The sequence below is a fragment of the Typha latifolia genome, chromosome 2 (assembly GCF_019914945.1).
Source record: "Typha latifolia isolate L0001 chromosome 2, TyphaL0001v2, whole genome shotgun sequence".
NCBI classification, from domain to species: Eukaryota; Viridiplantae; Streptophyta; class Magnoliopsida; order Poales; family Typhaceae; genus Typha; species Typha latifolia.
Genome location: NC_133087.1, coordinates 4113331 through 4140446, shown reverse-complemented (window position 1 = coordinate 4140446; position 27116 = coordinate 4113331). Strand labels below are relative to the sequence as shown.

At 37.4% G+C, this 27116-nt stretch overlaps 5 protein-coding genes across 18 annotated transcripts; 2 read left to right on the top strand and 3 right to left on the bottom strand.

Annotated features, from left to right (window-relative positions):
- Positions 1-145: 145 nt before the first annotated feature.
- LOC140782939 (NAC domain-containing protein 75-like) lies at positions 146-5369 on the bottom strand. Of its 11 annotated transcripts, none has more exons than XM_073129837.1 (9): positions 5265-5369; positions 4953-5017; positions 4438-4595; positions 4130-4313; positions 3205-3791; positions 2497-2760; positions 1993-2091; positions 796-887; positions 146-711 (listed from the first exon to the last, which is right to left on the bottom strand). In XM_073129837.1, the coding sequence occupies exons 3-8, from the start codon at positions 4558-4560 to the stop codon at positions 807-809; spliced, it is 1338 nt and encodes a 445-aa protein (XP_072985938.1). In that variant the 5' UTR covers positions 4561-4595; positions 4953-5017; positions 5265-5369; the 3' UTR covers positions 146-711; positions 796-806. The 11 variants fall into 11 exon arrangements, with proteins under 11 accessions (XP_072985938.1, XP_072985937.1, XP_072985931.1 ...); XM_073129836.1 differs by having other exon boundaries at positions 4953-5041; positions 5265-5350; XM_073129840.1 differs by having other exon boundaries at positions 238-702.
- Positions 5370-7400: 2031 nt separating this feature from the next.
- On the bottom strand, positions 7401-10285 carry LOC140782938 (uncharacterized). The gene is made up of 4 exons (XM_073129828.1): positions 9885-10285; positions 9309-9593; positions 8092-8247; positions 7401-7990 (listed from the first exon to the last, which is right to left on the bottom strand). Exons 1-4 carry the CDS (start codon positions 10179-10181, stop codon positions 7589-7591), a joined length of 1140 nt encoding a protein of 379 aa, XP_072985929.1. The 5' UTR covers positions 10182-10285; the 3' UTR covers positions 7401-7588.
- Positions 10286-11123: 838 nt separating this feature from the next.
- Positions 11124-16674, top strand: LOC140781763 (mitochondrial-processing peptidase subunit alpha-like). Of its 2 annotated transcripts, none has more exons than XR_012107736.1 (13): positions 11124-11299; positions 11896-12141; positions 12239-12535; positions 12608-12775; positions 12864-13031; positions 13131-13211; positions 13329-13395; positions 13723-13820; positions 14064-14147; positions 14228-14298; positions 14378-14427; positions 16154-16266; positions 16355-16674. XR_012107736.1 is itself a non-coding variant. In XM_073127952.1 (13 exons), the coding sequence occupies exons 1-13, from the start codon at positions 11261-11263 to the stop codon at positions 16405-16407; spliced, it is 1524 nt and encodes a 507-aa protein (XP_072984053.1). In that variant the 5' UTR covers positions 11124-11260; the 3' UTR covers positions 16408-16674. The 2 variants fall into 2 exon arrangements, 1 of the variants encoding a protein (XP_072984053.1); XM_073127952.1 differs by having other exon boundaries at positions 14064-14134; positions 14226-14298.
- A 935-nt stretch (positions 16675-17609) lies between these two features.
- On the bottom strand, positions 17610-20634 carry LOC140781762 (deSI-like protein At4g17486). The gene is made up of 4 exons (XM_073127951.1): positions 20306-20634; positions 19103-19390; positions 18179-18259; positions 17610-18037 (listed from the first exon to the last, which is right to left on the bottom strand). Exons 1-4 carry the CDS (start codon positions 20436-20438, stop codon positions 17901-17903), a joined length of 639 nt encoding a protein of 212 aa, XP_072984052.1. The 5' UTR covers positions 20439-20634; the 3' UTR covers positions 17610-17900.
- Positions 20635-21825: 1191 nt separating this feature from the next.
- On the top strand, positions 21826-25661 carry LOC140782796 (pentatricopeptide repeat-containing protein At1g51965, mitochondrial). Of its 3 annotated transcripts, none has more exons than XR_012107954.1 (3): positions 21826-22594; positions 23030-24357; positions 25259-25661. XR_012107954.1 is itself a non-coding variant. In XM_073129572.1 (2 exons), the coding sequence occupies exons 1-2, from the start codon at positions 21866-21868 to the stop codon at positions 24233-24235; spliced, it is 1935 nt and encodes a 644-aa protein (XP_072985673.1). In that variant the 5' UTR covers positions 21826-21865; the 3' UTR covers positions 24236-24702. The 3 variants fall into 3 exon arrangements, 1 of the variants encoding a protein (XP_072985673.1); XR_012107953.1 differs by having other exon boundaries at positions 25252-25661; XM_073129572.1 differs by lacking the exon at positions 25259-25661 and having other exon boundaries at positions 23030-24702.
- Positions 25662-27116: the final 1455 nt, after the last annotated feature.

The window sequence follows — 27116 nt, the reverse complement described above, 5'->3', positions numbered from 1 at the left end:
CATGAGAGTTGTATATCTCTCAATAGTCATGCAAATAGCCATGCCAAACATTAATTAAGTTTGGCATAAGAGATAGCAGTTACCCAGTTACCCTATAGTACTTTAAGACAACAAAGTAAATAGAAGCAATTCTAGGGCAATATAATTAGTTGAAATGCCAATTTATTCTTCAGTGATCCAAGTCTCCAATACATTTTGGCAAACAGAACAATGATAGGTAACATTGCAGCATCTTAGTAGGAAACCCTTCTTTGTTTCCACTTTATGTTCGTATTTCACTTTGTCTAGCATACAGAAAAGAAAAGCAGAATAAAGAATAATATAGCACATAACTGATTACTGATATATATCAATTATTACACAAGAAACATAAATTATACTAATTAAAAGTTATGATGGGGATGATGAGGTGATGGCAGTGCTGATTTCAATGCAAAGTTGATTGCCTCAAGGCATTTTTGCCTTCCCTTCCCTTCTACTGTCAGCAACAACACCACCTTTCTTTTTCTTTTTATGCCTCTCATCTCCTCTCTTTCTCTTTTTTTTCACTCTCTTTTTCTTTCCACCAATACCTTTGTCTCTTTGATTCACCTTGGATTATATACGGCACCTAAATCTTAGTAGATGGGCCTTCCATCTCGTTACTTATCCATTCTCATTGGATGAAGAGAAGGGAGAAGCAACCTTTTGTTGTGCAATTTGCTGCTCCTCCTTGAAATAAACAACTCCAGTGTAAGTCTAAGTATTGATGATGCTAAGAATGATGGTGTTCTGTTAGTTTTTCTTGGTTTTCACCTCCTTTGTTATTACCCATGATGATTTGGGTTGTCAGATGACCAGTATGAGTACTGCCATTCTGTCTCTTGGGAGTGTGGAATAGAGGGTTCCTGGAAGAGCATGCAAAGAGTTGTAAAGGATTTAGTTCAGGTGAAAAAATAACTAAACTTAAGAAGAAAAAATATACCAAATTTCTTTCAAGGAATGTGCATGGTTGAGATAGTTCAATAATATATTTATTTACTTTCCCTTTATCTTAAGAATTCAACTTTAGTGAGCAAAATTTTACAAGGGTCTCACTAATAAACATCAAAAACTGCAGCCATAATATTGAAACAAGAGATGCTAGAGAGAAAATAAGAAGTGTTTAACATATGTTTATATTAGTATCACCACTCAAACAGAAAACCCTCCTTTTACTTTTTCTTTCTCTTGTTCACAAAAGAGCATAAAAGATACATATTCTATATCAAACCAGTCTAAAAGGAAAACAACCTACAGGGAATAACCTTAGTGTTTAATTTCATCCATGTGAATTCAAAAGGAAAGAAAGGCTGGTCTTGTTTGTGTATTTGCTCATGAAAGGGTCAAGAAAGTCTCTCTCTCTCTCTAGATCCTAATTTTGTTGGCATGCTAAGAAAGCTAGATAGGATCAATAGAATAAGTAAAGGATGCAAATGGAAGGGAAAGGATACAAATTGTTGCTTTGCTTCAGAAATGTTCTCCTCTTATGAAACCAGATGGCCCCACCTCCAGTCTAAAATTTAATCCTTTCTTCTGTACAGCTCGCTTTGTCTAACTAAGAACGTAAGCCAATAAAACTAAACTACCCTTTTGTCTCTTTCAAACTTACCAAGTAGTACAGTTACTTATGATACACTTGTTGCAGGGAATTGCATAGGAAGGTAAATGCTAGGTTTTAATTGAAGTTATCCACTTTGCTTCTTGACTCTCCCCCTATGTGAAATTATCTCGAGGAAAAGAAGACTTCTATCTGTCACTTTTCTTTTCCTGTCGTAGCATTGCTTGTTGTAGAGTCAGGTAACTGTGACAAGCCAAAAGCCACACTATATGGAAGAAAGTGCAAAGCTACTTATGTTGCATTAATTTGGTAAAATATGAGGAATTTTGAATCGTTCTCTCTATCTTTTCTTTCTTTTTTCTTCAGAAGAGAGTGAGGGAAAATCCATTCTAGGTTTAGGGAGCAACACTTACTCCTTTTGCGCCTGCTGAAGTGCAGCCCATTATCATCTCTTCCAAGCCAGAGTTAGATCTATGGTCAAGCTTCTGCTGCTGTTGTTGTTGTTGCTGCGGCTGCTTCCACGAATTTTTTTCATAAAAAGAAGAAATTAGGAAATACAAATGTTACTAAGAACAAATGAAAAAAAATTAAAAAGTAAAGAATCTAAACCATGTCCTGCTAATAACCTAACAATCATTGATCTTATTTTATTTAGCGAGAAAAAAAAGAGAAATGAATTATTATCATTTGAGGCATTGTTCTAAGCTCACATATTTAATGACATATTAATAAGAAAGGCCTTGTATAGTTTCCCCCCAAAATAAACAAATTGACCTAAATCAATATATATGTTCTCATTATCGCCATGTCCTTCAAAACCTCAAAGATTTTAGAGAACGAGACTAATAATAATACATCTAATATTTTCATAGTGTGCAAAATAACCAAATCTAGCTACGGCACAATCTAGTATATACCTGAAACTTATCAGCTCGAAGAAGCAAACCCGACACATGGTACGGGTCGTCGAGAACCATCGATGTCTGGTGAAGGGGAGGAGGCGAGATTATGGTGGAGATGGGGTCCGTCGGCCTGCTCATGTGGAACGCCGCATTCGGATTCACCGGCCGGTGCTGGTGCTCCTGGTTCATGTGATGCTGATGCGATGGCCTGTGGTAGTGCTGATCATGCTCCTCATGTCCACCATCTCTTGCCTTGGATGCCATCTCTCCTATGCCCACCTGCATGCATGGCAGTCTCAACTCAATCCAATCCAATCCATTCCGTGTTGTTCCGGGGATCTATTTAGTTTGTCGATAATTAATCCTTGGAGTTGAATAAAGTGATTTGATCATTCTGAAGAAAGAGGCTGGAGTTGACTAGTAGATTATGTACTGTTCATATTTCATATTCATGCATTGAACTTCTCTCCCGTGTAAATGATATATATATATATATACGACTTCACCATGCACCATTTCATATTCCATGGAAGTTTTTGTACATAAGACCAGAAACACCATTAATTTCCTTCCTAATTTTCTTTGGAGTCAGTGTTAACCACAAATAAATTACAAGAGAATAGAAGGACCATCCTAGAAATAAAAAGAATATAAGGTCTTATCTACAAAATTTGATACTCCCCCCAACAGACAAAAAGACTAGCTGGGTTCGTAGAAACTTACCTCATCAAAGCTTTTCCTAAACGGAGCAAAGCTGAAGCTATCACCCTTCATGTGCTGCTGCATCTCGATAGCAGCACTGTACCCAGAAGAGAGCTCATCTCTTTGGCTTATCACCTCTTTAGAAGAGCAACTCCCACTTCCACTATCTCTCCTATTCTCCACTCCCTCCACAGTAGTTGCTACTGCGACTGCGACTGCTGCTGCTGCTGCTGCCGCCGCCGCCGCTGCTGCACTCCTATCTGACAAATTGCACTGCCTTGGTTGTGTTTGATAAAATATCTTAGAGACCACCAGCTCCCCTTCCTTCTCCTCCTCCAGCTCTCCAAGATGGTATTGGTGCATGACCCAGTTGGTCTTCTCAGGCTTCCTGTGCTTCCCAAAGTTCGTGTACAGAACCAGTATCTTTTTGCACCCTTTCTGCTTGCCGTTCACCATGACAGGCCTTGTCTTGCCTGTCTTATGCCACCTTGTCTCTCCTCTCTGGAGATCACACTCTGTTTGGATCTTCCTCCTCTTCCTTGTGCCAGTGGTGTAGGCCTTGGATGGCCTGTGGAAGAAGTGCTTACTAAGCCCATCCCTTGTCACACCTGGAATAATTAAAGATTAATGCATTGGAAAAAGATAGAAATTAGCATGCAAAGTTAGGTGTGACCAATTGGAGTAGAGCTTCAGTTTTTTCCTTGTCAGATGCAACCACCTTCATAGGTTAAACCAACCCTTTGATAGGTGGGAAAAATATATCTCATTTGGAAACTTCTCAAGAACACATATCATCTGATAGAGACAGGGACAGAGAAGTAAATTAAACTTGAGGTGAGATGATTGAGCATGGAATTATACATGCATCCACTCAGTCAAATTTAGTCCTTAATTTATAAAAAAGGAAAAAAGAGAGGAGGAAGTAGTGTGTTCTAATTATGATTACCTGGTAATTTTTCTGGATGGGTATAGCAGATGCCATCTTCTCCTTCAATTGTGGGTATGAACTCATCTATCAGAGGGTGGGATTTGGATTGGTCATCTCCTGATCTAACCTTAGCCTCAAGGTGCTCTATCAATTCTTGGTCAGTGGGATCAAACTTTACTCCTGCAGGTAGCCCAACCCAGTCCTGCATGCAGTACATAGCATGAAATATACAATCTTAACTCTCATCTTATAAAAAAAAAAAGAATTACAAAATATATACTTTATAATTATTAAAACTCTCATATGATGCATAATTATTTCCTTACTGGTTTCCTGTGGAGTTCATGGCCACAGCTTGGGCACTGCTTGGATTCGCACATCCGATGTTCTTCGAGCTTCGCATCGATGAGGTTACTGCTGCTGACTGCGTCTATGTGACTCCTGTTCATGTCTGCTTCATGGGCTTTCAACAACCTTCATATCTCTGAAACCATGCAATCTCGATTACCAATCTTGGTGCACTATGGGAAGACATGAAGCAAAGAAAAAGAACATATATATACTTCTGCTTAAAATCCTACATTAAGAGAGACCCAGATGGAAGAAGTAGAGAGAGAGAGAGAGAGAGAGAGAGAGAGAGAGAGGTGTTGAGCTATAAAAATTAAAACATCTTCCAGCCATTTCAAAGAAGAGACCAGAATTCCATATCTACTTTAACCGAAGCCCATGAGGAAAAGGAAAAGGTCCATAAAACACACACGAAACACCTTTAAACCTACACTAGATTGAGATGTGTCCATCAAGGAGGTTAGAGAGAGAAAGAGGGATGAAGTCTCGCTACCTTTGAGTGTATTTAGGGTTGGGGTTAGTAAAGCAAAAGCAAAGAAACGGCCTCCACAGCTGTTACTGCACACACCCAAAGAGCCAAAACTGATCACAAGACATTAATAAAACTCAGTACATCTATATATATATATGTGTGTGTGTGTGTGTGTGCAAGTGTGTGTTGTGTGGAATCTACACCTCTAGCTGATGACCCACAACTTATACTTAAATTCTTCTTGCATGTAGTAAAATGGAATTACTCTAAAAAAATATAAATTAGAGGAGAGAGAGAGAGAGAGAGAGAGAGAGAGGTATAAGAAGAGCTCACATGGGGTTGGGGGGTGTGCTGAAATGATGATCCTTTTTGGCATGAGGAAGGAGGATGTATAGATTGCTTCAAAACCAAGGCAAATGAGAGCAGATCACACATGATGGACATCAAATAAACTAAACCCAAATATATAGAATACCCACATGCCCGAGCAAACTTCAACTACAAGCAGGACCATATATTATAATATGCTCTTGCTACTTGGATTGCCAATTGATACTCGATCGTAAGTACTCTTTAAAATGGAATAACACACCTATGTGTGTATTTGTATGCGTATGTGTATTTATATGTATGGTCTCTAGAAAAGGATGCATGCATGGGGAACTTGGTGCAGATTGTCTCAAGCTTTAACTATTGATAGGAATTTCGAACTTGGATTATATATTTTTTAAATTAGATCTCCTTCCACCGAAATTTTTCTTTTTTTTCCTATTGGATTTGAATCAGAATAAATCGAAACAAAAACTTTGAACCATATAGGAAGATTGCAAGAAATTTGTGTAGTTAACGGTTGTAGGTGATAATATATTTTGGGGGCAAATTATAGTTTATTCCCCAATGATTTAAGCTCTTAACTCATTTTTTTTATAGAATCCAAATTAAATTACAATTATTAGATATTTCGCCTAAAAGTATTAGCCTGAATATTTTTCGTCATGGATATTACAAAATGATGAAACTACTCTTATCATCTTTAAATTATACTATATTTATTTATGAGTAAAGTCTTTTTATGTTCCAGCTAACAGTTGATTAGTAGTTACAATTTAGTCTGAATTATTAACTCACTAACTATTTTAAAAACTTAACTTTTTAGAATAGTTGATGAATTAATATGATATCACAATTAAAAGTTATGAATTCAAATTCTACTATGCACATCTTTATTTAAAAATATAAAATTTTATTTATTTAAATTAAATTTATGTTTTGGGTCCATCCAAGTGTTTCAGTTGAGAAGATAAAATATAAAAGTCAATGTTTTATAGAGAGTTTGAATGCTTAAATTTAAAGTACGCAGAATAAATTAAAATAGGGACAAACCAAGTAAGAGAATCATAATTCTTCTCTTTTTTTTTTCTAGTTGTTGAAGGGAGAAGGAGAGAGATAAGGGTTAACAAGTAAGTCAAGTTTAACTTGTTCTTTTTTTTTGTCTCTTTAGGTACGACAGTGAAGGGAGGAGAGGTTGATAAGGTTAGGTTTATCTATATTTGGCCACCTCAGCTATCACACTCCATTGATCGAGAGGATCAACCTCTCCCTCTTTGAGACAGAGAGAGAGAGAGAGAATTTATTCTCACTCCTAAAAATGGAGAAAGACTGCATTTGGATGATATATCTACTATTTCTTAGCAACCTAGACTTTTCTGGAGGAATGTTAATATCAAAGCCATTTAATTAGTCAACTCTACATAGCAGATCGCCTGCAGGCTGCAGCCCTGACTGCTGAACTTTTTTTAATTCAGGCTGCAGTAGATTCCGTAGCAAATTGATGCAAAATATTTCTCCCAAGTTATTACAAGCCAACAAAGAAAGTTGGGAGATGCCAAAGTATTTGATTAGTGGATGGGACTGAAACGTTTATGAGTTTCATATCAGGTGGGAGGAGTCATTCGTCCTTTACTTTATTTGGTGAACACTGTAGGATGGTTTGAGGAAAGGTTTGCTGTGTGTGAGTGTGTGTGTGTGTGTGTGTGAGAGAGAGAGAGAGAGAGAGAGGTGTAAGAAGAAGGAAGAGAGACGTCTGAGTTGGCTCATCTGTAATTTTCATGGAGAGGCCAAGTAGGCTTCAACGAGGTAAACCAAAGATTACGCCCACCACCACTTGATCCCAATGGCGAAGTCGTATCACCTGCTGTAAGTGGTGGAGAGAAGGTGACCTATGTGCACTTGTGTCAGACTCGTTATAGTCATAATTTGATCTACTGTGGTTCGTTTCTTCAAAAAGATAATTAATCTACGAATTCATAATCTATGTAATAACAATAAAACATAAACTAAAGATTTTTTGCCGGGTTGTGTAGGAATAGATGCACCTGGGCTTGAAAAAAAAAAGACTTGGGCTAGTTTTGCATGTACACCCTGGTAGTGTGTAGTCATTTTGTCTTCTGTGTGCCATAAAAGAGGGAGTAAATCAACTAAATTATATAAAACTTTTGTCTTTCACATAAGTACTCAATTTTTGAAAGGTTTCACACTTAGAATACAAATTTGAGAAATTATTCTTTTCCTGTATTATGAGCTTAAAAGCCCAGATTTTGCCACAATCAAACAGATGAAAATGAGAATAAATATTAGTGAGGAGAACGAAGCATATATCAAGAGTCTACTTCCAACGGAATGAATGTTGAGACATCACTAATTGATACTTCAGCAGTTGAACTGCCATGAGTGTCGGTTGATGTTGGCATCTCTTTCTCCCTCCAAATTGCGTGAACTTCGTCAGTTCGAAATCTTTGGGTAAATGTTGATTCTTCCATTGGAGTGGTCACACCATGAGCAAAAGCAAGGAGACCAGTATATGCTATCATAGCCCCATTGTCGATACAATATCTATCATCAGTTGCAAACAACCTACCTCCCCTCTCTGAGCACATTATCCTCATCATCTCTTGCAATCGCTCATTGCAACCAACACCACCAACAATGAGAATATCTTTCGTATCACAATGTGCCATGGCACGTTCGGTTATTTCAACAAGCATAGCAAACACTGTTTCCTGGAGCATGATTGAAGAAAACATCATATCATCCATCTCAGTACTATTACTAAATCAGCATGTGTACCTTAAAGGTAGAAAAACAACTAAGGCAAAAAAACCTGCAAGGAGTAACATAGGTCCGCTGGGGTGCATTCGTTATTCTTAAGCTTCTCAGCTGCAGTAGCTTCAATATAGCTCAATATTCCACTAAATGAAACATCCATGCCCTTGACGACATAGGGAAGATCTATAAACTTTTCTCCTTTCTTTGCAAGCTGAATGGTATACAACACTATCAGTAAGTTCATATGTATAACAACGAAACAAAGATTTAGTTCATCTGGCAGGCACAGATGTACTGATGCAACAACAAGATGTGAAACAGTAAAGGATCTGAAAATATGTTAACTGCATATAATCAGAATCATACAACAGGTTCTTCCCTCCCCACTCAATTGTTTTGACATGCATAATTTCCAACGAGAATGGCTCCAGGCTCCACAAACTTCAACGACATAAAGAATTCACAATATTTGCTCTTATACTGAAGATTTAAAAATAAGCAAGAAATGGATGATATATGATCAACTGAATTGAAAATTAATATTATAATTTAACCATGAGAAACTAAAGAAAACCGATCACGAGGTTGAACAATTACTAAAAATGTTACAGTTTCAGGGATAAATTTGTTGATGAACTTAAGTCTAAACAATGTCACTATACTAGAAATAGAGTGAAAAAGAACAGATGTCTGCCAAACCCCTCGCTCTCACTACAACTCATGCCAGCAAAGCGGCCAAGGGAAGCCAGAGTTCAATGTTTGCCCATCACACCTTTACAGTGTGCCACTATGTGAACCTCTCCCGTGGAATACCACGCCACCCCATTTCTTAAGGGCTAGGCGCTCGGCCATGGGCATGTATGACAAGAGTAAACTACTTAAAATTTCCAAGTATACAACATTTATAAAGTGATAAAGAAAGTAAGCCAATTATGATAAATAATGAGATGGAGGATGACAAACTATTTGTTTCAAAATAAAATGCACACATTATGTTTGCTTATGAAGATCTTATCAAATCATAAGAGTACATTTTAATATCTCTAAAAAGCTACACCCTTTTCTCTGCATGATCACCAAAGTTAATACAGATAGTTGACAACTCGAAAAATCCACTTTTTCTCCAAGTAATAGCTAATAAGAAATAAACCAGGCAATAAATGAAGAAAATTCCATCTTTAGTGACAAACAAAGAAAAGTTTCAGACTGTAATTAAATAGTATGATAATAACAAACAGGGAAGAAGTAAAAGTAAATGGATAATTAGCAAACCTGCTCAATATTATATCCCGGGCTAGGATCGTTCGATAATTCAAGAACCCTGGCAAACCTATCAAGACAATTTCCCACAGCAATATCAATCGTCTCACCAAAAATCCTATATCTCCCCTCACTATAAGCAATGACCTGGGTATTCCCTCCACTCACATATAAAACCACAGGGTCTTCGGCCCCAGTCACGACTCGACCCATCTCAATATGTGCAACACAATGGTTTACAGCAACAATGGGCTTATTCCATAACTGGGAGAGGACTCGAACGGCGATGGCTGAGACCTGCTCGACGTTACAATAACCAACTCAGTTCATAAATAAAAATACCAATTTATTGTGGTAAGTACATCAAAGTACAAATTTTTAGTGATAAATAAAGAAATCCCAGTTGATAATAATAATAAAGAAAAGTTCCAATTCTAAGTGATAGATAAAGAAAAGACCCAAATTTTTCGTTAAAAAATAAATAATAAAATTTCAACTTTTGGTGATGAATAAGGAAAAGATACAATGTTTAGTCATAAACACCGTTGTACTTACGATAATGCTGAAAAAAAGAAGAATAAAGAGGACCTGGAGAGGGGCCCCCATGCCGGGGCCCTTAGTGTAGCAGAGGCAGTCGATGTCGCCAACGGAGAGGTTGGCCTCGGCGAGGGAGGAGAGAAGGATGGGGATGAGGTGGTGGAGATGGTGCTGGGCGGTCTCTCGGGGGAGGAAGCCGTGTCCGGGAGGGGTGATGTAGGTGTGTCGAGGGTTGGACAGAATGGAGCCGTCGAGGGTTACAATTCCGATGCCGAGTTTGTTCGCCGAGCCCTCGAAGCCGATGGCCACGAGCTTGTCCTTCTTCGCCGCCGCCGCCGCCGCCGCCATGGACGCTCGATCGAGATGGAGGAGATGAATGGTATTGGGGCGGGAAAGAGTAGGAAGTGGAGGTGGAATAAATTAGGAAAGAGGAGATTTAGGGCTCGTTACTCGTTAGGGTCGAAGAGCAATTTAGACCAACGGATAGGTCGGGCGCAAGTTGGGCCGTAATGGTCAGGCCTGGGCCCAATCTAAATGGGCTATTCTTTTTTTATTTTTACCACAATATTTATTAGAGAATTTCTAGATAATTAGGGAGAAAAACTTTCAAAATATTATAATAACCACTGTATTCTTTAAATTATTATATTTACCACTGACTTTATTGTACTTTCAAAAATTAGTTAAATCTAACTAATTACAGTTAAATTGAACTTAGATTAACAAAAGATTTATTTACAATATGTTAAAATAACTTTGTTTATTAAAATAGTTTAATACATTTTACTCCTCGATAAAAATAGATTTACATTAAAATGTTTTCTATTTTTTTTATCCTAAAAACTTATTATCAAATTGAACAAAATTCACTTATCTTTAACCCCATGTTTTTATATAAAAAAGTTCGTAGTAATCGCATGAAGTACGATCTCATTACCTTAGCATATTTTATCCAAATAGCCCTTTAATAAAAGCAGAAGGAAAATTTGCTAATTTACACATGTATTTGATCGGTAGAAAATGTAGTTTAATATAGTATCTCTATTTTTCTCTTAAAAAAATAAAATAAAAATGAATTTAGTTTATTTTTATAACTAAATATTAAAAATAAAAAAAATCTTAAATGTGAGTAGTTTTCTTTCGCACCTTTGAGCAATTAAACACTTAAAATATAATTATCTTATTAAAATTCAGGATAAATGTGATATTTTTAACATTAAGCCTTAAAAAATCCTGTCACGGCGTCCACCGGACACGCCCGGGTCCGCAGTCGTCTCCAATTGTAGAGGAACAGAGCATATGCTGTTATCACTAGTAATCCACATTTCTCCGTCTTCTCTGGCGATTATATCATCTATTCCTCTCCTTATCGGGGAATAAGTCGAATCTTATCGGAGTGTCCAATCTATAGACCTCCTCCTCTCATCATGTACAAGGTTGCAGTTTCCCACCTTAGGGCTCTCAAGGTTTGATCTTTCACAAGCCATAACCCTCATCTAACTTACTCATATATCTCATGAGTCTTTGAGCCTCGATTTCCAGTTATTTATGTTAGGATTTGATCAATTCTGATATGGTTTACATTCACTTGACAATTTATAGTGCGAATTTGTGGCCCGATTACGTAATTTTCGTAGATCTAATGGTTGTTGTTATTTGGAACTTATAAAGTTTTAGTATGTTGATTAAAATTTGGATTAACGAAAAAAGATGCTATACTCTATGTTCTTTTTTTATAATTAATTTTTAAAACTTTCTTTTTTTCGATCTCGAGGCAGCTAATTACTATTGGTGTAATGAATTTTGATGGAATGTTCTCAATATTAGGGATGTGCAAGTCTCAAGTTTCTACTGGGACTGCAGAATTTTTTCTTTCTAATTTGATCTATGTTAACATTTTATGTATGTATAGATATTTAGTCATATGCACTATATATATAGATATGCTTCCTAGTAACAGAAACTATATTTGAGAAAATCGTCGTTGAAGTAACCCTTGATTTTTGCATTATTTGGTGATGGAATTGACATTTGAAATTCTCGTATTGTGTCATTTTTGTAGCAACATGATGTTTGTGCCCAAAATCTGGAGGCCACGGTGAGATTTGCCAGCACAAGTGTTGCAAAAAGGTCGTTGGGCGGCTTCTTTAGCTGGCTTACTGGTGGAAGGTCCAGTCATCTTCCACCTCTAGATTTTCCACTTCCAGGAGTTACAATTCCTCCTCATCTACCTGATTATGTAGAGCCCAGCAAGACAAAAATCACAACACTTCCGAATGGCGTGAAAATTGCCTCTGAAACATCTGCAGTATGTATTCCTTTGACATGTTCTCAATTGCCATATAACCCGCATATTGTTATATTCCCAGTAGACAGTGTTAACTTTCTTGGATTTGATTGATCAGAGCCCCACTGCTTCAATAGGATTGTATGTTGGTTGTGGTTCTGTAAATGAAACGCCTACGACAACAGGTGCCGCACACCTGCTGGAGCGAATGGCCTTCAAAACGACAACGAATAGAAGCCACTTGCGCATTGTTCGTGAAATAGAAGCCATTGGAGGAAGTGTTAAAGCGTCAGCTTCCCGTGAGCAGATGAGTTACACTTATGGTGCTCTCAAGACTTACATGCCCGAAATGGTTGAAGTGCTTATTGATTCTGTGAGAAATGCTGCTTTCCTTGATTGGGAGGTGAATGAACAGGTTATCATCTTACCATAATCAATTAGTTGCATTTTAGCCAGATTTGGTGCTATATCAACTTCTCTTTTGCAGCTGAAGAAAGTGAAGGCGGAGTTAGCAGAAGTTTCTAGCAATCCACAAGGTTTGCTTTTAGAGGCTATTCATTCTGCTGGTTATTCTGGTGCACTGGCAAATCCTTTGATGGCACCAGAATCTGCAATCAACAAGTTAAACAGCAACATCTTGGAGGAATTTGTTGCTGTAAGATGAAGTACCCGACTCATAGTACATTATGTTATCTATTCTCAGTTTACTGCTCCATTATGTGTATAAATTGGAATAATTTCAGGAGAACTATACTGCTTCCAGGATTGTCCTTGCAGCATCAGGTGTGGAGCATGACAAATTATTATCTATTGCTGAACCACTTCTATCTGACCTCCCCAAGGTGGCACAACCAGAGGAGCCAAAATCTGTGTATGTTGGCGGTGACTATAGATGCCAAGCTGATTCATCGGTGTGTACCAAAAGCACGGAGTCTATTTTGTCTGACAAATTCTATTGCATTCTTCTGATCATTAATGTCGTTTCCTACTGGTAATTATGGGGTTAACAGAAAACACATATTGCAATTGCATTTGAAGTTCCTGGTGGCTGGCATAAAGAAAAGGATGCTGTGACGCTGACAGTACTTCAGGTTCAAGAGAAGAGAAGCAGTTTATGATTTCTTTAAGTTAGGCATAATTTTGATTCTGTAACTATTATGTTGATGATTCTTGAAGAATATGAACCAGACTGGTGCCATGTCATCCAGATGCTTATGGGAGGTGGTGGCTCATTTTCTGCTGGGGGACCTGGAAAAGGGATATATTCTCGGTTATGTAAGTAATATCTACTCTGTATTCTCGTTTATGTAAGTAATATCTACTCTGTTTATGATGTTCCATGTGATATAATGATTCGATCTAGTAAGATGTAACATATAAAAGCTGCCAGATAAACATGCTGCCTGCACATGCCATAGAGCAAGGCCCTCTTGGTCTATCTCGATTTTCAGTACAAGCAGCTTATGAGGTTCATATCTTTTTGGAGGGCTTTGAGCTATTCAGGGCATGCACTACATTTTAACTCACATGGGCTAGTAGATAAATCTTCACTTTTTCAGTCTACTAAGCACTCGCCTTTTATTTCTTATCTATCATATACAGATCTACACGTCTTAAATGAGTTCCAGCAAATTCAGTCATTCTCAGCTTTCAGTAGTATTTACAACAATACTGGTCTTTTTGGCATTCGTGCAACCACCGTAAGCTACTCTGCTCTTTATATGGTTGTGCTGATTATATGTTGTCTTGTTTAGCTACTGTACTTTTCCTCATTTATTATACGTTTCCCTCTTTCAGTACTATTGCTTCACGAGTTGCTCTTTTCATGGATGACTTTTTTCTTTCATGAGCTTTCAGTTATGGATATAAAATCCTAGCCTTTTTCCTGCATTAGCACACACATTTTACACCTAAGCCCCCTAAGAGTTTCTTGTTCCATTCAGAGTTCAGGTTTTGTTCCTAAAGCTGTTGATTTGGCAGCCAGAGAACTTCTTTCGGTTGCAACTCCTGGGCAAGGATGGATCTCGGTCCAAATTTGCTTAACCTTTTTCATTGAGTTGGTCTTTTCTTTTCTCTTTTTAAAATTTTTGGTTCTGCTTCTTCACAGTTGACCAGGTACAACTAGATCGTGCCAAACAGTCAACTAAGTCTTCACTGTTGATGAATCTGGAATCAAGGGTAATGATTGATTTACTATCAACCTGGTAAAGACACTTGCTTGGCAGCTTCAACCACTCACTGTCTATGCATTTTGCAGATGGTAGCATCAGAAGACACAGGACGACAGATTTTGACATATGGAGAAAGGTACATCTTTTTCATAATCCTTCATGGATTTTCTTACTATATAAAGGAGTTGAAGAAATACTGTGGGAGCAGGGAAAAGCAGAAGCAATTGTGAGAATGAGTAGGGGGGGACATTTTGTCACTATTTGCTAGAGTATCAGAGTCCTAGAGTATATCTATAGTACTTCTCAATTTCTCATAATAAGAAAAGTTTGTCAGAGTGCCAATGTGGCAATGAAATTTCAACATGGGATTTACTTATTAATGGCCTTTCTGTTTGTGAGAGCGTGCTACCCTTTTCCTTTTCTTCTCGCGGGGTCCTTTACCCCACATCTAATTAGTAACTACCAATGAGTGAAGTCCAAGCCTAGAACGTATCAACTGTTTATTGCTGGGTTGTTAGCCACCCCAAGTTAGTTTCACAGGTTAAATCTGTCGACCCTTAAGATTTAGGTGCCTCGACTAGGCAGCTGCTTCTTACAATATTGAGCTTATACTTAAAATTTCTTGTTCTATACCCAACAATACACATGAAATAGCCAGTTAACCTTTTGATTATTTGGTTATAGATGGATTAACTGAAAATTTTCAGTATAAAATTTCATAATGTATGCCGATTACATCATTTTAATTGGTGATTTTAAGATAGGATTGAACACAAGCTTGGAATATGGAGAAGAAACATAGAATCTTATATGTTTTAGATGAAGATCTAAGACCGAGTACATAGAATGCGATTTGAGTTTATTGAGTCAGAAAATAGAAAAAAGTATTCTTGATGAACAAGAAGTATTAAAGAGGGACTTACTTTCCTCATGTTGAATTTGTTTTTTAACAAGAATCAGAGGTGCTGATGATTGCATTTCAGAACAAGAGTAGGATGTCTAAAATGGATCAGATTGTATAACATCTTCATGGTCATTATCCAAGTCTCTCCCAACAACATAGGGTCAGCTTGAGCTCACTTAAAACATGAGAAAGACTCCAAAAAGTGACATCAACTCAAAATTTGTGCCACTTTTCTGGAGAAAGAAGAATCAGAAAATAGAGATTGCTTTAAAAACTATATAATACCAGATCGGGGGTAGAATAGAGTACCTTCTTGGTTGCAATTCATGCCCATGTAACGTAGAGGCCGAACATAAACCTGTGCTCGAGAGATAGCTATCCATACTCCATACATTGATAAGGGATGTATGGATTCTCGAAGCTATCATATCTCATTTAATTTGGGCCAGTCTGCACAACAAGTACACCCTATACATGTATCAGAAACGTTTAAACAAGAATTGTTTTATTTTCCACTAGAAACTAGCATTAACAAAAAAATTTAAAATGAAAATGTTAACGTGGATGATTAATGGTTAAACACAATAGCTAATGGGTAGCACGAATGGAGGATAAGTGAGAATCAATAAAGATTGTTTGGATGGTTTGAAGTTTCACCCAAGAAGGAACAGTAACGGTTGAAAATTAATAAAAACTAAAGCCGAAACTCATTGGGTAAAATCAAAACTATCAAGATTTTTAGTTTTGACATTTATTTTGGACCACAATAAACTAAAATCATTCTATTTTGGCTTATAATATTAAATCTTTTTAAAGGTCAAAATTAAAAGCAAAATAAAGAATTTGGGCATTTCATATTTAGAATTCCAGTAAAACCTTTGGTTTCTCTCTCTCCCTCTCTCTCTCTACGCCAATCATATAAATTTGCAACATTGTGTCTCTTGTATTGTTTTTGCAGGAAACCAGTGGAGCATTTCCTGAAAGCTGTTGACGGAGTTACATTGAAAGATATCACTTCCCTTGCTGAAAAAATCATTTCATCGCCACTAACCATGGCCTCATGGGGAGATGGTGAGTTTCAAATTAGATCCCCGTTTTTGTCTTTGAACTTTTTTCTCTCATATATCATCAGTAATATGGTAACTGTTTCCTGACACAGTTATTCATGTTCCAAGCTATGATTCTGTTAGCCAGAAGTTCCATGCCAAGTGAATGTTTCGATGTCTGATGATGCTCGCATTGTATGGTGTATTTTAGTAACCAATTTTCCTGTCCACTGCTTGAGGGCATATCTGCCGAAAATAATGAACCAGAGGGACAAAGTTCAACTGGATTAATAACATCAGGGACATTTTAGTCATAATTCTTGTCTGTTGTCTATAAATTTAAATGGTCAGTAACTGATACCTATCTTTGCTCGTTTGTTCGTCTTGCCTCTTGAGTAGTAGCGATTTATGAATAAAAGATGATTATACTTAACGTTGCTAGTATTTCTCTTTCTATGCAATGAGATGTGAAATCTTGTTGACAGCAACTCATTGTGCTACATGAATGGCGTTCATCTTAGTTTAGCAATTGTTTGGAAGATACCCAAAGCTTATATTCTTAATTGTACAATACTGTAATCTTGCACTTCATAGCCATCTCTGCTGCTTTAACTGCGATGGTGCAAACGTAATCTTTTGATGAATATATCAAGTATTCAGACAGGAGGGACAGAGTCCAACCAAGTCGAAGAAAACCTATTCTCCTGCCCTAGCTGAGCTAATTGATTGGCAGCCATATTAGCTTTCCCTAAAGCAGTGAGAGAAATACACAAGAAAAGAACGATAACATACAGAAGATATCCAAAATAGTTCACCACCTCCACAGTGGATGTTGATTGGGGTCACAGAATCATATTCGACCCATATGTTTGATAGGGACTTTTAGGACTTGCAGACTTGACGGGCTTCGGGATGCAAGGGATCAGCAGCAGGAGAGGCAGCCGCCCCTAAGATGATATGAATGTCATAATTCCCACCAGTAATAAAATCTACCTGAGTCGTAGCGTTCTGAAGTGCGAAAGCACCATCCATATTTGAGTGAGGATGGTGCCAAACAACGAAGCCTTCCAGTGGCAGAGAGAGCGAGGAGACCTGGGCTTAATAGCATGAGGACGCACAAAAAGAACTCACCAGACTCCACAACACGAACCAAGGACTTAAACATGACTTGCAGGACAATAGACATTTGCTGCTGAAAAACAATCTCGTTGCGGCTCTTCCACAGTTGCCACATCTCGTAGTGCCTAAGTAACTACTTCAGAAAAAAGAAGAAAAAAGAAGAAGAAAAGGAGTGATTCTGTTACTCAAGTAGACACGGCACTATTTGCTAAACAATAATTGTAGACAAATCAGGAGAAACTCTCACAATGAATAAATATATATATATACATGTTTTTCAATATTCTCATTTGCTAGCAAAGAACAAGAATTTCAAAGTATTGCCAACACGAAAAGTAGCTGACAGACAGATGAACAACCGAACATGAAAAATAAGGGGAAAAAATCATCATAGTTTGTGAAACAGCAGCTGAATTTAAGTGACATAAAAAAAATAGAAAAATGAAATAATTGGGTTGAGGTTACAGAATAGGGAAAAGACAAGATCACTTCACTGGACATTAATGCACACAATTGGTTTAGCAAGAATTTGGTATGCTTTCATCTTTGAATCTCCTTCACTAAAATAACGTCTCCACCAGAAGATGGGGAAAGGAGGCATCTGTCTTGATCAGTATCATCACTCTCGAAAGGTTCATGCGTAGTGGTGGTGATTATCGAGAATGATTCAGACCCATCTTTTAGACATGAAAAGAAATAAAGAATGTGTAAGATTTAAGTAATGATATCAAAAGCTAGTAGTGATACACTTCAAATAATAACAGGAAGAAAGATCTAAGCGGTACAAGATCCAAAGAATATTCAGGGATTTTACTAACAAGAGAGACCATGGTAGTCAGAGATTTGCTTAACTTCTGGTATCTTCATGCTCTCTGGTAGAAGGCAATTGCAAACGGCACCTGAAAACAGGATCAGATCATTTATTTAATAAAAATAGTCAAGTATTTCTTAAGACAGACACAGAAGCATTTGTTATATTACCAAAAGTCTTAACTATCGGAGATCATAAAAAAGGACAAAACTGAATTATAAAATTGGGAATCTTAATTCTTGGTCGAAGATCACGCAGACACTACTAATCTTGATATTTGCTTGAATATTTATATCTGAAAAGAACTGACTAAGATATTCTTGCCATCATGCTTAAGACCAAACTATCACTAGAATTGATAAGATCAACTGTTTTGGATGTTGTATAAAATTGTTTACCAGGAAAAAGGAAAGAGTGAATATTTACTTATATTAGATGAAGGACACTCCGAGTACCAGATGGGAACTCCGCATACCATCTGGCTACCCTATATTCAAAAGTAAATTGGTAGGTCCATAAATTTAGGCACCAATTTTCATTTACAATTAATATTCCTTCATGTATTTGGAAATCCATATTAGTTGACTACAATCTTCTAGATTTAAGCAGGTATATCCAAACTAAATTACTGAATGGAAAGCTAACTGGTTAAAGATTTAGAAGCTAGTTTCTGATTTATTTCTGCATAAATACTAAATCGCAGAAAAGTCAGAAAAAGGCTGTTCTCGTTGGTCAAAATGTCGCAACAATTTCATATATGTTTTACTTCTTCTGCACCTTCACAAAGGCCAGCCATCTCACAATTAATGCATGACATTGAGGCCAAAAATTAGTGATTGTAAAATGTTGTAAAAAGAAGCAATGATACTGTCATTGTAAAACCTCAGAGAAAGCAAGGAAAAAGAAGATGCAAAAGAGCTTCCTGACATACCTATCTTGGCAAGCCGATTAACCCAACCAGGGATACCTCTTTCTGTCAATTTCATACTAACGTCATCAGTAAAGTGATTGCAGTTTTTAGAAATGAGATGATAGGTGTCTCCATGATAGTCTGCAGCTATGTTCTCCATGAATTCCCGAAATTCATTGGGATGCATATCTATACGACCTAATGAAATGGAACATCTATAAATATATCCAGGACATTTCTTTGGTTCCACCTCAAACACCCCACTTGATGAGTAATCATGAGCTCCAAAACCGTACTCCAAGCCATGGACTGTAACAGAACAATTCATAAACAAGTAAATCATGTCGAAAGAAAGCATATGGATGCTTGAACACTAAATCACCATGAACAAACATAAATAAACAATATCTTATGTGTATCTCATGATGCCAATCTTAAAGTTACGACAATCATATTCTCATGCACAACCAGAACAAATGGCGAATACATTTTTTCTACAATAGAAGAAAAACAGCAAATGAGATGCTAGTCTGAGGAATGAAAGTATGAAACAAAGGACTACAGGTCATATTGAGATTAGAGTATATTTGAAGAAACATTCTTCTTATACTTGACTGATAACAAGAAGAGAACCAATCACTAAATGGGGGTCGAGTTTGATGATTAGTATAGTTATCTTAAGCATGCATCAACTGGAAGAAACCTTGGTCAAAATAAAGTACCTTCTTAAGCAGAGGGGCTCGATGCTTCCAAACAGGAACTTAAAACGTACATGCATTTAGGTAGACTATAAAGTATAAAGTATAAAGTATAGATACTCAGGATTTATTCCATTTCCGTGCTTCCTTTAGCAACTCAACAGCTAACAATATGAGATAAGGTGGTTGACTACTACCAGAGATATCAAAAGATTCTTTCAATAATTTTAAACAATTTTTCAGAATTAACCGTTATACTCTATCGTTCCTTTTTCTTTAAAACAATAGGGTGAATTATCATTATTAGAAGAAAAAACCTAAAATATTTTGATGAACAACTCTTGCAGATCTCGGTAATTCCTTTCACGCTCATCTAACCTCCAAAGGCAGGATTACTATCTAAAAGATCATAAAGTTACCAAGTCAAGCGCGATAAATCATACGACAGGCAGCTTAAATCGTGATTCCGCATCATTCCAAAATCGAATTTTTACACAAAAATGAAGGTTAAATTCCTCTGGCTCACCTTCGATTCCGGAGTGGAAGATACCGAGGCCGCACCAGAAGATGTAATTGTTCAACGGGGTGAGGTCGTAGACGTTGAGCACGACCGGGAACCCCTGCGATGACGCCGAGCTCGAGGAGAAGGCTGACCCCATTAACTGCCTCCAATTCGTACCCGTCGCCCAAACCCTAGGGGTTTCTTTGAACTCGAGATCTCCGGGGAAAGAGAGGGAGGAGGAGACCGAGCGCAATAATAGGGGTGAGCAGAGTACGACCGAAAAGGAGCCACCGTGGGGTCTTGAGCCGTGGGACTGGAAATCGAACTCTGTTGGTCATACGTAGCAGTTGTTCGTGTTGGAAGAGAGCGCATCGAGGCCGTCTGTGGGTGGCAACCGGGAATTGTGGGATGTACACGTGGACAACTGTTCTTGGAGATCGGTGTGGCCGTTTTTTTTTTTTTTAAAAGCAAACGCCCAAGCCATCAAATTACTACTTTTACATAACCTTATAGCCTCGTTTTATCACCTCTTAAATATATTTTAAGTATATCTACATTTATATTTTATAATTACTTAATAACTTTATGTAATAATTTGTGTTTAGTTATTTAACTATAGATAATTATATCAAATGTGATAGAAATTTTACTTAGAATATATATATATATATAATTTTATTGTACCCCTCCACTTGTAATAAATTTTTGTGTAAAATCAAAATATATATACACAAATATTTAGTTATAAAATATATTTAAGAAAAACATGATTAATTCAATAAGTATCTCTTATATATAAACCAAATGCTGCCTAAATTAACACGTATCTTTTATCACAGTGGGGAGGGGTTAATAACCCAAGGTGAACCAACCAAAGTAGAGAGGGTCTTGCTAGGATTTTCTTTTTCCCCGCTCCTAAAGAGCTTCTCCCTTCTCCCTCTATCTTCTTCCTCCCCTACTCTCCCTGATATATCTTCCCCTTCCTTGACCATCCCCACTTCATTGTTGGCATAGCCCATCTTCTTATTGTTATTATCTCTTTTGTCGCTGATTTATCTATATCTCTCCTCCTCCATTGTTTTGCGTTGGTCCAGTAGGCCAAGTTTGCACGGTGGTCGCGTTGGATGTAGAACCTTGGCTCTACTGTCTAATTTTTTATAATAAAAAAATACTTTTATTTTTTTATACTTTTATTTTATATTACTAAGCCACTCTAAACTTTCTCCTTAAGTATATATTTATTTAATAGAAGCACAATCATATTTGTTATTTAATAATTTTATATTTGTTGTTTACGAAAAAGTACGAGATGGTGTGTGATACAAAACAAAATTTAAACAATAAAGTAATTTTAGTTGGGGTAAAAAATAATATTTAACCATATTCTTAAACCTTATGAGTATCTACCTAATTTATTCGGTATGTGAATATAAATTTAGATAACATGAGTCTTCTTTTTATTAAAAAAAAAATCATATACTTCGGGAAGAATACATACACAACCCAATCCTAACCCAACCCAACCAAATTTAAACTTAATACCCTTCGTCTCACCTCACCCGCGTCCAACCGACCCAAACAACGATGCGACGTCTTCTCCTATCGCCGTCCCGACTAACCCCAACTCGCTCCCTCGCCACCAATTACACCGCTCGAATCGTCCGTTCGGACTCCTCCGGCCGCGCCCTTGCTGTCGAGGTCAACCCGCTGGAGCTCGGCCACGACCCCCGGGGCCATGCCCTTCCCCGCCGGGACCTCATCTGCCGCGCCACCCATATCCTCCTCTCCTCTGCATCCTCCTCCGACCCTTTCCTCGATCTCTCCGACTACCTCGAGACCCTAACCCTTACCCTCACGCCCTCCGAGGCCTCCGAGATCCTCAAATCCATCCGCCGTTCCGACCTCGCGGTCGCCTTCTTCCGCTTCGTTGCCTCCCTCCCTGGATTCCGCCATGACTGCTTCACCTATAACCGCCTACTCTCCATCCTCGCCTGTTCGGGAACCTCCGCCGGCGATGAGGTCCGGCGCCTCGTCGACGAGATGGAAAGAGAGGGAATCAGGGGGAGCATCTCGACCGTTAACATCTTGATCGGGATCGTCGGGGCGGGGGAGATCGGGAGGTGCTTGGAGCTGGCTAAGAAGTGGGGATTGAAGCCGAATGGATACACTTATAAGTGTTTGGTCCAAGCGTACTTGAGGTGCCGGGATGCAGAAGGGGGGTTTAGGGTTTATGAGGAGATGCGGAGGAGAGGGTATAAGTTGGATATCTTTGCTTACAATATGCTCTTGGATGCGTTGGCGAAGGCGGATATGGTAATCTCTCTCACTCTCTTGCTTATGGTAATTGACGTATCTAAATTGTAGGGTGGTTAGACAATTCTTGGATTTGGAAAATGCTTAAATGAAAAAGTTGCACTCAATTCAATTCTTAGATCTGGAAATACAGTTTCTTTCAATGTACTTTCTTAATTAAGAATAAAAAGTTTCATCATTCAATGTACATTTTCTTCCAATCCTTGTTTTGCCCTTAATTCTTGATTATGTACAGTACTTTTCTTTTTATAAAAAGATGGTATATTTTCATTTGGCTGCTCCTGTCTGTTCCTATATAAGCATGTTGTTGAATCTTGAGCTTTTTTTTCTTTCACTTTTACAATAGGAAAGAGTTTCAATTTTCTTCCCCTTTATTCTTCCTGTTACTTATCCAATGCTTCGATCTTTGCAGTTGACAATGTTTTAATTAAACAGGTCGACCAAGTTTACAAGGTTTTTGAGGACATGAAAAGAAAGCACTGTGAAGCAGATGTATATACGTATACTATACTCATCAGAATGTCAGGAAAGACTGGGAAGACTGATGTGATTGTCACTTACATTGAAGAAATGATAAAGAAAGGATGTATACTCAACCTGATTGCTTTTAATACTATGATTCAGGCACTTGGTAAGAACAGGATGGTGGACAAGATGATTTTCCTTTTCTCCAAGATGATAAAAAATGATTGCGGACCCAATGAATTCACTTATAGTGTAATAGTTGATGCCTTAGCAACAGAAGGACAACTGCATAGACTAGACGAGATCGTGCAAATATCTAATAAGTACATGAACAAGTCAATTTATGCATATCTGGTAAAAACATTGTGCAAGTTAGGACATGCAAGTGAGGCCCACAGCTTATTTTGTCGTATGTGGAGTTTTCATGACAAAGGAGATCGGGATGCTTTCATTTCGATGCTTGAGATACTATGTAATGCAGGAAAGACATCTGAGGCCATGGATCTACTAAATATGATGAAGGAAAAAGGGATAACTTCCGATATCATCATGTACAACATGGTATTTTCAGCTCTTGGTAAGCTAAAGCAGGTTTCATATTTATGCACTCTGTATGAAAAGATGAAACTTGATGGCATTTCACCTGATATTTTTACCTATAATATACTTATCTCAAGCCTAGGTAGAATTGGTCTAGTTGACAAAGCTTCTGAACTTTTTGAAGAAATGGAGAGTACTGATTGTAAACCTGATGTCATAACTTACAATTCGTTGATAAATTGTATGGGGAAAAATGGGGACTTAGATGAAGCCTACATGCGTTTCAAGGAGATGCAAGAGAAAGGATTGAATCCGGATGTTGTCACTTATAGTACCCTGATTGAATGCTTTGGCAAAAGTAATAAAGTTGAGATGGCTTGCAGGTTGTTTGATGAGATGCTCACAGAGGGATGCATCCCTAATATTGTGACATATAATATTTTACTTGATTGTCTAGAGAAATGTGGGAAGACAGCAGAAGCGTTTGAATTATATGCAAGTTTGAAGCAGCAGGGATTGACACCAGACACAATAACTTATTCAATACTTGAACGATTGGAAAATGGGTCTCAGAGATCATTAAGACTGCGCAAGCCAAGTCGTATCACTGGTTGGGTTGTCAGCCCTTTAAGATGATGAAGACCACTGTTTCTAAGTGGATTTCTGACAGGATTTTTCCGCATCATCAAGCCTCTGATGTGTTGCCCAGGACAAGTGAGAAGGATAGATCTTGAGTTCAATTTGGAATATAACAGAAGGTGCCCTTCCTCTTTCAACTATAATATGCAGTAAATTTGATATTATAGTTCATGCAACTTTCTTTACAGCTGCACAAATATGTCCAGTTCAGTCAATGGAAGTGCTTTAATTATCTCATTCACCTGTTTCACTAGGCTAATTCTCCAGACTTACAGATTTCCTGATGCTGATTAGTGAGCTGTTGAGGCTTGTGTAGATGAATACAGTGGCCTATATTCTATCCTTGTTGAAATAATGTCTTAAACAGTAAATTGAAGTGATATATCTTGTAATTACAGAGCAATGATGTTAAAAATATGATTGTAATCATTTTCTTGGTTGCTAGGATCATAGTAATTTTCAAATTCTTCTTGTTTTGAAACATATACCTGCATGGCACTTTGCTAGTAGTACTGCATGTAATATGAGGCATCGATATCTCATAATCTATGAACTTCATATGTAACTAGATATTTTGTTGTTGTAAAATGCGTTCCTTCTGATACTCATAAATTCATTTTTCCTGTGCATATATAACTTTGTGCTTTTATGAAATTCATTTTTCCTGTGCATGTATAACTTTGTGCTTTTATGAGGTTCATTTTTACTGTGCATGTATAACTTTGTGCTTTTATGAGATTGAACGCATGGTTCTAAATTATTTGGTGTATTCACTCTTTTCCAAGACAACAATATACATTCACGAGCATTTAAAATGATCTGTAGTGTTTACAACATTTTGGTAAACCTTTCTTGCTGCAAATGTTCGTGACCATGGGCTTCTTTCCTGTGCATATTGTTGGCATCTTTTATGTTGCATTTTTTCTTGCTTAGGACAAACTGTTATCCACTATTCAGCTATGTCTTGGTCGAGCTCTCTGCAGTCTGAGACTGACCATATCTTTCTGTGGTAGGTTCTAGTCATTCTACAATTGCTCAATTAGCACCTTTCCTCCTTTGAATTCAGTCCTCTTGAACCATTGTAAGAGTGGGACAACAGATGGAGGATGCTGGTTGCAGAAACTCCTACAGGTGCAACTCATGTGTGTGCTGGAAGATGGTGTTCATATGTTTGGTCCTTTTGTTTTTGCAGCCAATGCAGTTGTTCTTGAACTCATCTATATCAATATTAGTATTAGTATTGATTTTGTGACCAGTTCAAATACTAAAGATATAGCCGTCTCACTATTATATCTGGTTTTCCCAAATACTTATTTTACTTCATTGCAAATTCTTCTACCATTACTATTGGATAAAGCAATTATTCAATGTATATACTGTTATTCATCACTGTTATGAATAAAAGAGACGTTTTTCTTGTCAATTTAGTGAAAATAAATATTCAATGTATAGCCCAAAGTCTATTGAATGTTCTTGATCAATTGGATTTTGCTATATTGATTTAAAGCAGCTTAACTTTAATCTTCTATCCACCATTGGCATTCTTGTGCTAGAGGGCATTTTATAAGCAGATAATTCTGTTCATGAGGCTTCCCACCCCAACCTCTGCTGGCCAAGCCTGCCTATTCTTTAGGCGCCGACAGATCCACAGGCTGTGGATAAAATTGTAAGGAGCTTTATGGCATTTATCAAAGAAGCTGTACCATAGTTAGAATTATCAAAACTTGGTTGCACTGTAGGGAATCACAGTGAGGAATGTCTTGCTGTTCTCGTTATAACTTTCATTTGATCAGCTACGGTGTGGAATATGCTGCTCTTGTGGTCTCCTTTCCACCACATAGAAGGACATGAGGCCAGGCGATTGGATTCCTTTTGGCTTTTCTTTTAATGATTCTTTTGGGCTTAGCTTTGGAAGGAAGAACGTTTCCCGTTATTTATTTATTATTATTCTTATCATTTTTTGAGAAAAGATTTCCCCTAATTTATCAGGATAAGATCCAAATGGATTTGTATCATTGATGGAATGAAATGCTTTGTAACTTTTTAAAGATAACAAGGATACAGAATATGCTTTCAATTGGTGGATGATGGGTCTTGTTTGTTAGCAAACTTTACTCCTGTCTAGTAACTAAAGGTGATTTCATATAGGAGTACAATTTTCCCTAATTACTTGATTAACTATAGCCTTTTTCATTCCTTCTTGTGGTGTCTCCATAACTATGCTCTTCCCAGAAATACTCCCAACGAGAATAAATCATACCAAAGTTTGATTGGAAATGAAAGTTATCTCGCAGTTAATATTCTGAAAGAAACATTTCACATCTCTTGTATTTGCTGTGTAATTTTGTCATGGCAGTCAATGTAACAGGAACGGAATCTAGGTCCCTTTTAACTGTAAATCTCAACAGACATACTCATCCACACTGCTAAGCTGATGGCCAGTAGTGCATTTCAGAGGAATGCTTTTCAGAGCAGTGAGGTTAGTGGAATCCGAATATCAAGACATTAATGGTGAAGTTGGTCGTCTTACATGTACTTTATATTGCACTGCATGCTTACATGTACTTCATATTGCACTGCATGGAATATTACTAACAAGTCTTTTCTGATACGGACAACTAAGCTTTTGCAGAGGGGAAAGTAGAAGTCTTGCAGCTCATGTCAATCCAACAACCAGTTATTTGTGTAACAATATGCAGCTAAAATTTGTCAAGTAATTGGGCAAATATCAATCATGGAAGTTGAGGAAAAGGCATGCAGTTGCATAGATCCCAAACAGGAATATTTTTCAAGAATGTAACTTGATGGAATGTTGACAAATTCTTTGGAATAAAAGAATATCCTCCAATATGGAACATTCTCAATTTTATAGTAGAGA

Coding starts and splice junctions, on each gene's coding strand:
- LOC140782939 (XM_073129830.1), bottom strand. CDS start 4,560: ATGAACAGGAGTCACATAGACGCAGTCAGCAGCAGTAACCTCATCGAT. Junction 3,792..4,129: donor CCATCCAGAAAAATTACCAG/GTAATCATAATT, acceptor TAATTATTCCAG/GTGTGACAAGGGATGGGCTT. Junction 888..1,992: donor CTTCAGCAGGCGCAAAAGGA/GTAAGTGTTGCT, acceptor ATGCTCTTCCAG/GAACCCTCTATTCCACACTC.
- LOC140782938 (XM_073129828.1), bottom strand. CDS start 10,181: ATGGCGGCGGCGGCGGCGGCGGCGAAGAAGGACAAGCTCGTGGCCATC. Junction 9,594..9,884: donor GCATGGGGGCCCCTCTCCAG/GTCCTCTTTATT, acceptor AACGTCGAGCAG/GTCTCAGCCATCGCCGTTCG. Junction 7,991..8,091: donor ACCTATGTTACTCCTTGCAG/GTTTTTTTGCCT, acceptor ATCATGCTCCAG/GAAACAGTGTTTGCTATGCT.
- LOC140781763 (XM_073127952.1), top strand. CDS start 11,261: ATGTACAAGGTTGCAGTTTCCCACCTTAGGGCTCTCAAG. Junction 13,396..13,722: donor AGGGATATATTCTCGGTTAT/GTAAGTAATATC, acceptor TATCATATACAG/ATCTACACGTCTTAAATGAG. Junction 14,428..16,153: donor ATTTTGACATATGGAGAAAG/GTACATCTTTTT, acceptor TTGTTTTTGCAG/GAAACCAGTGGAGCATTTCC.
- LOC140781762 (XM_073127951.1), bottom strand. CDS start 20,438: ATGGGGTCAGCCTTCTCCTCGAGCTCGGCGTCATCGCAGGGGTTCCCG. Junction 18,260..19,102: donor TAATCGGCTTGCCAAGATAG/GTATGTCAGGAA, acceptor TCCTGTTTTCAG/GTGCCGTTTGCAATTGCCTT. Junction 18,038..18,178: donor TGACTACCATGGTCTCTCTT/GTTAGTAAAATC, acceptor CATGTCTAAAAG/ATGGGTCTGAATCATTCTCG.
- LOC140782796 (XM_073129572.1), top strand. CDS start 21,866: ATGCGACGTCTTCTCCTATCGCCGTCCCGACTAACCCCAACTCGCTCC. Junction 22,595..23,029: donor CGTTGGCGAAGGCGGATATG/GTAATCTCTCTC, acceptor TTAATTAAACAG/GTCGACCAAGTTTACAAGGT.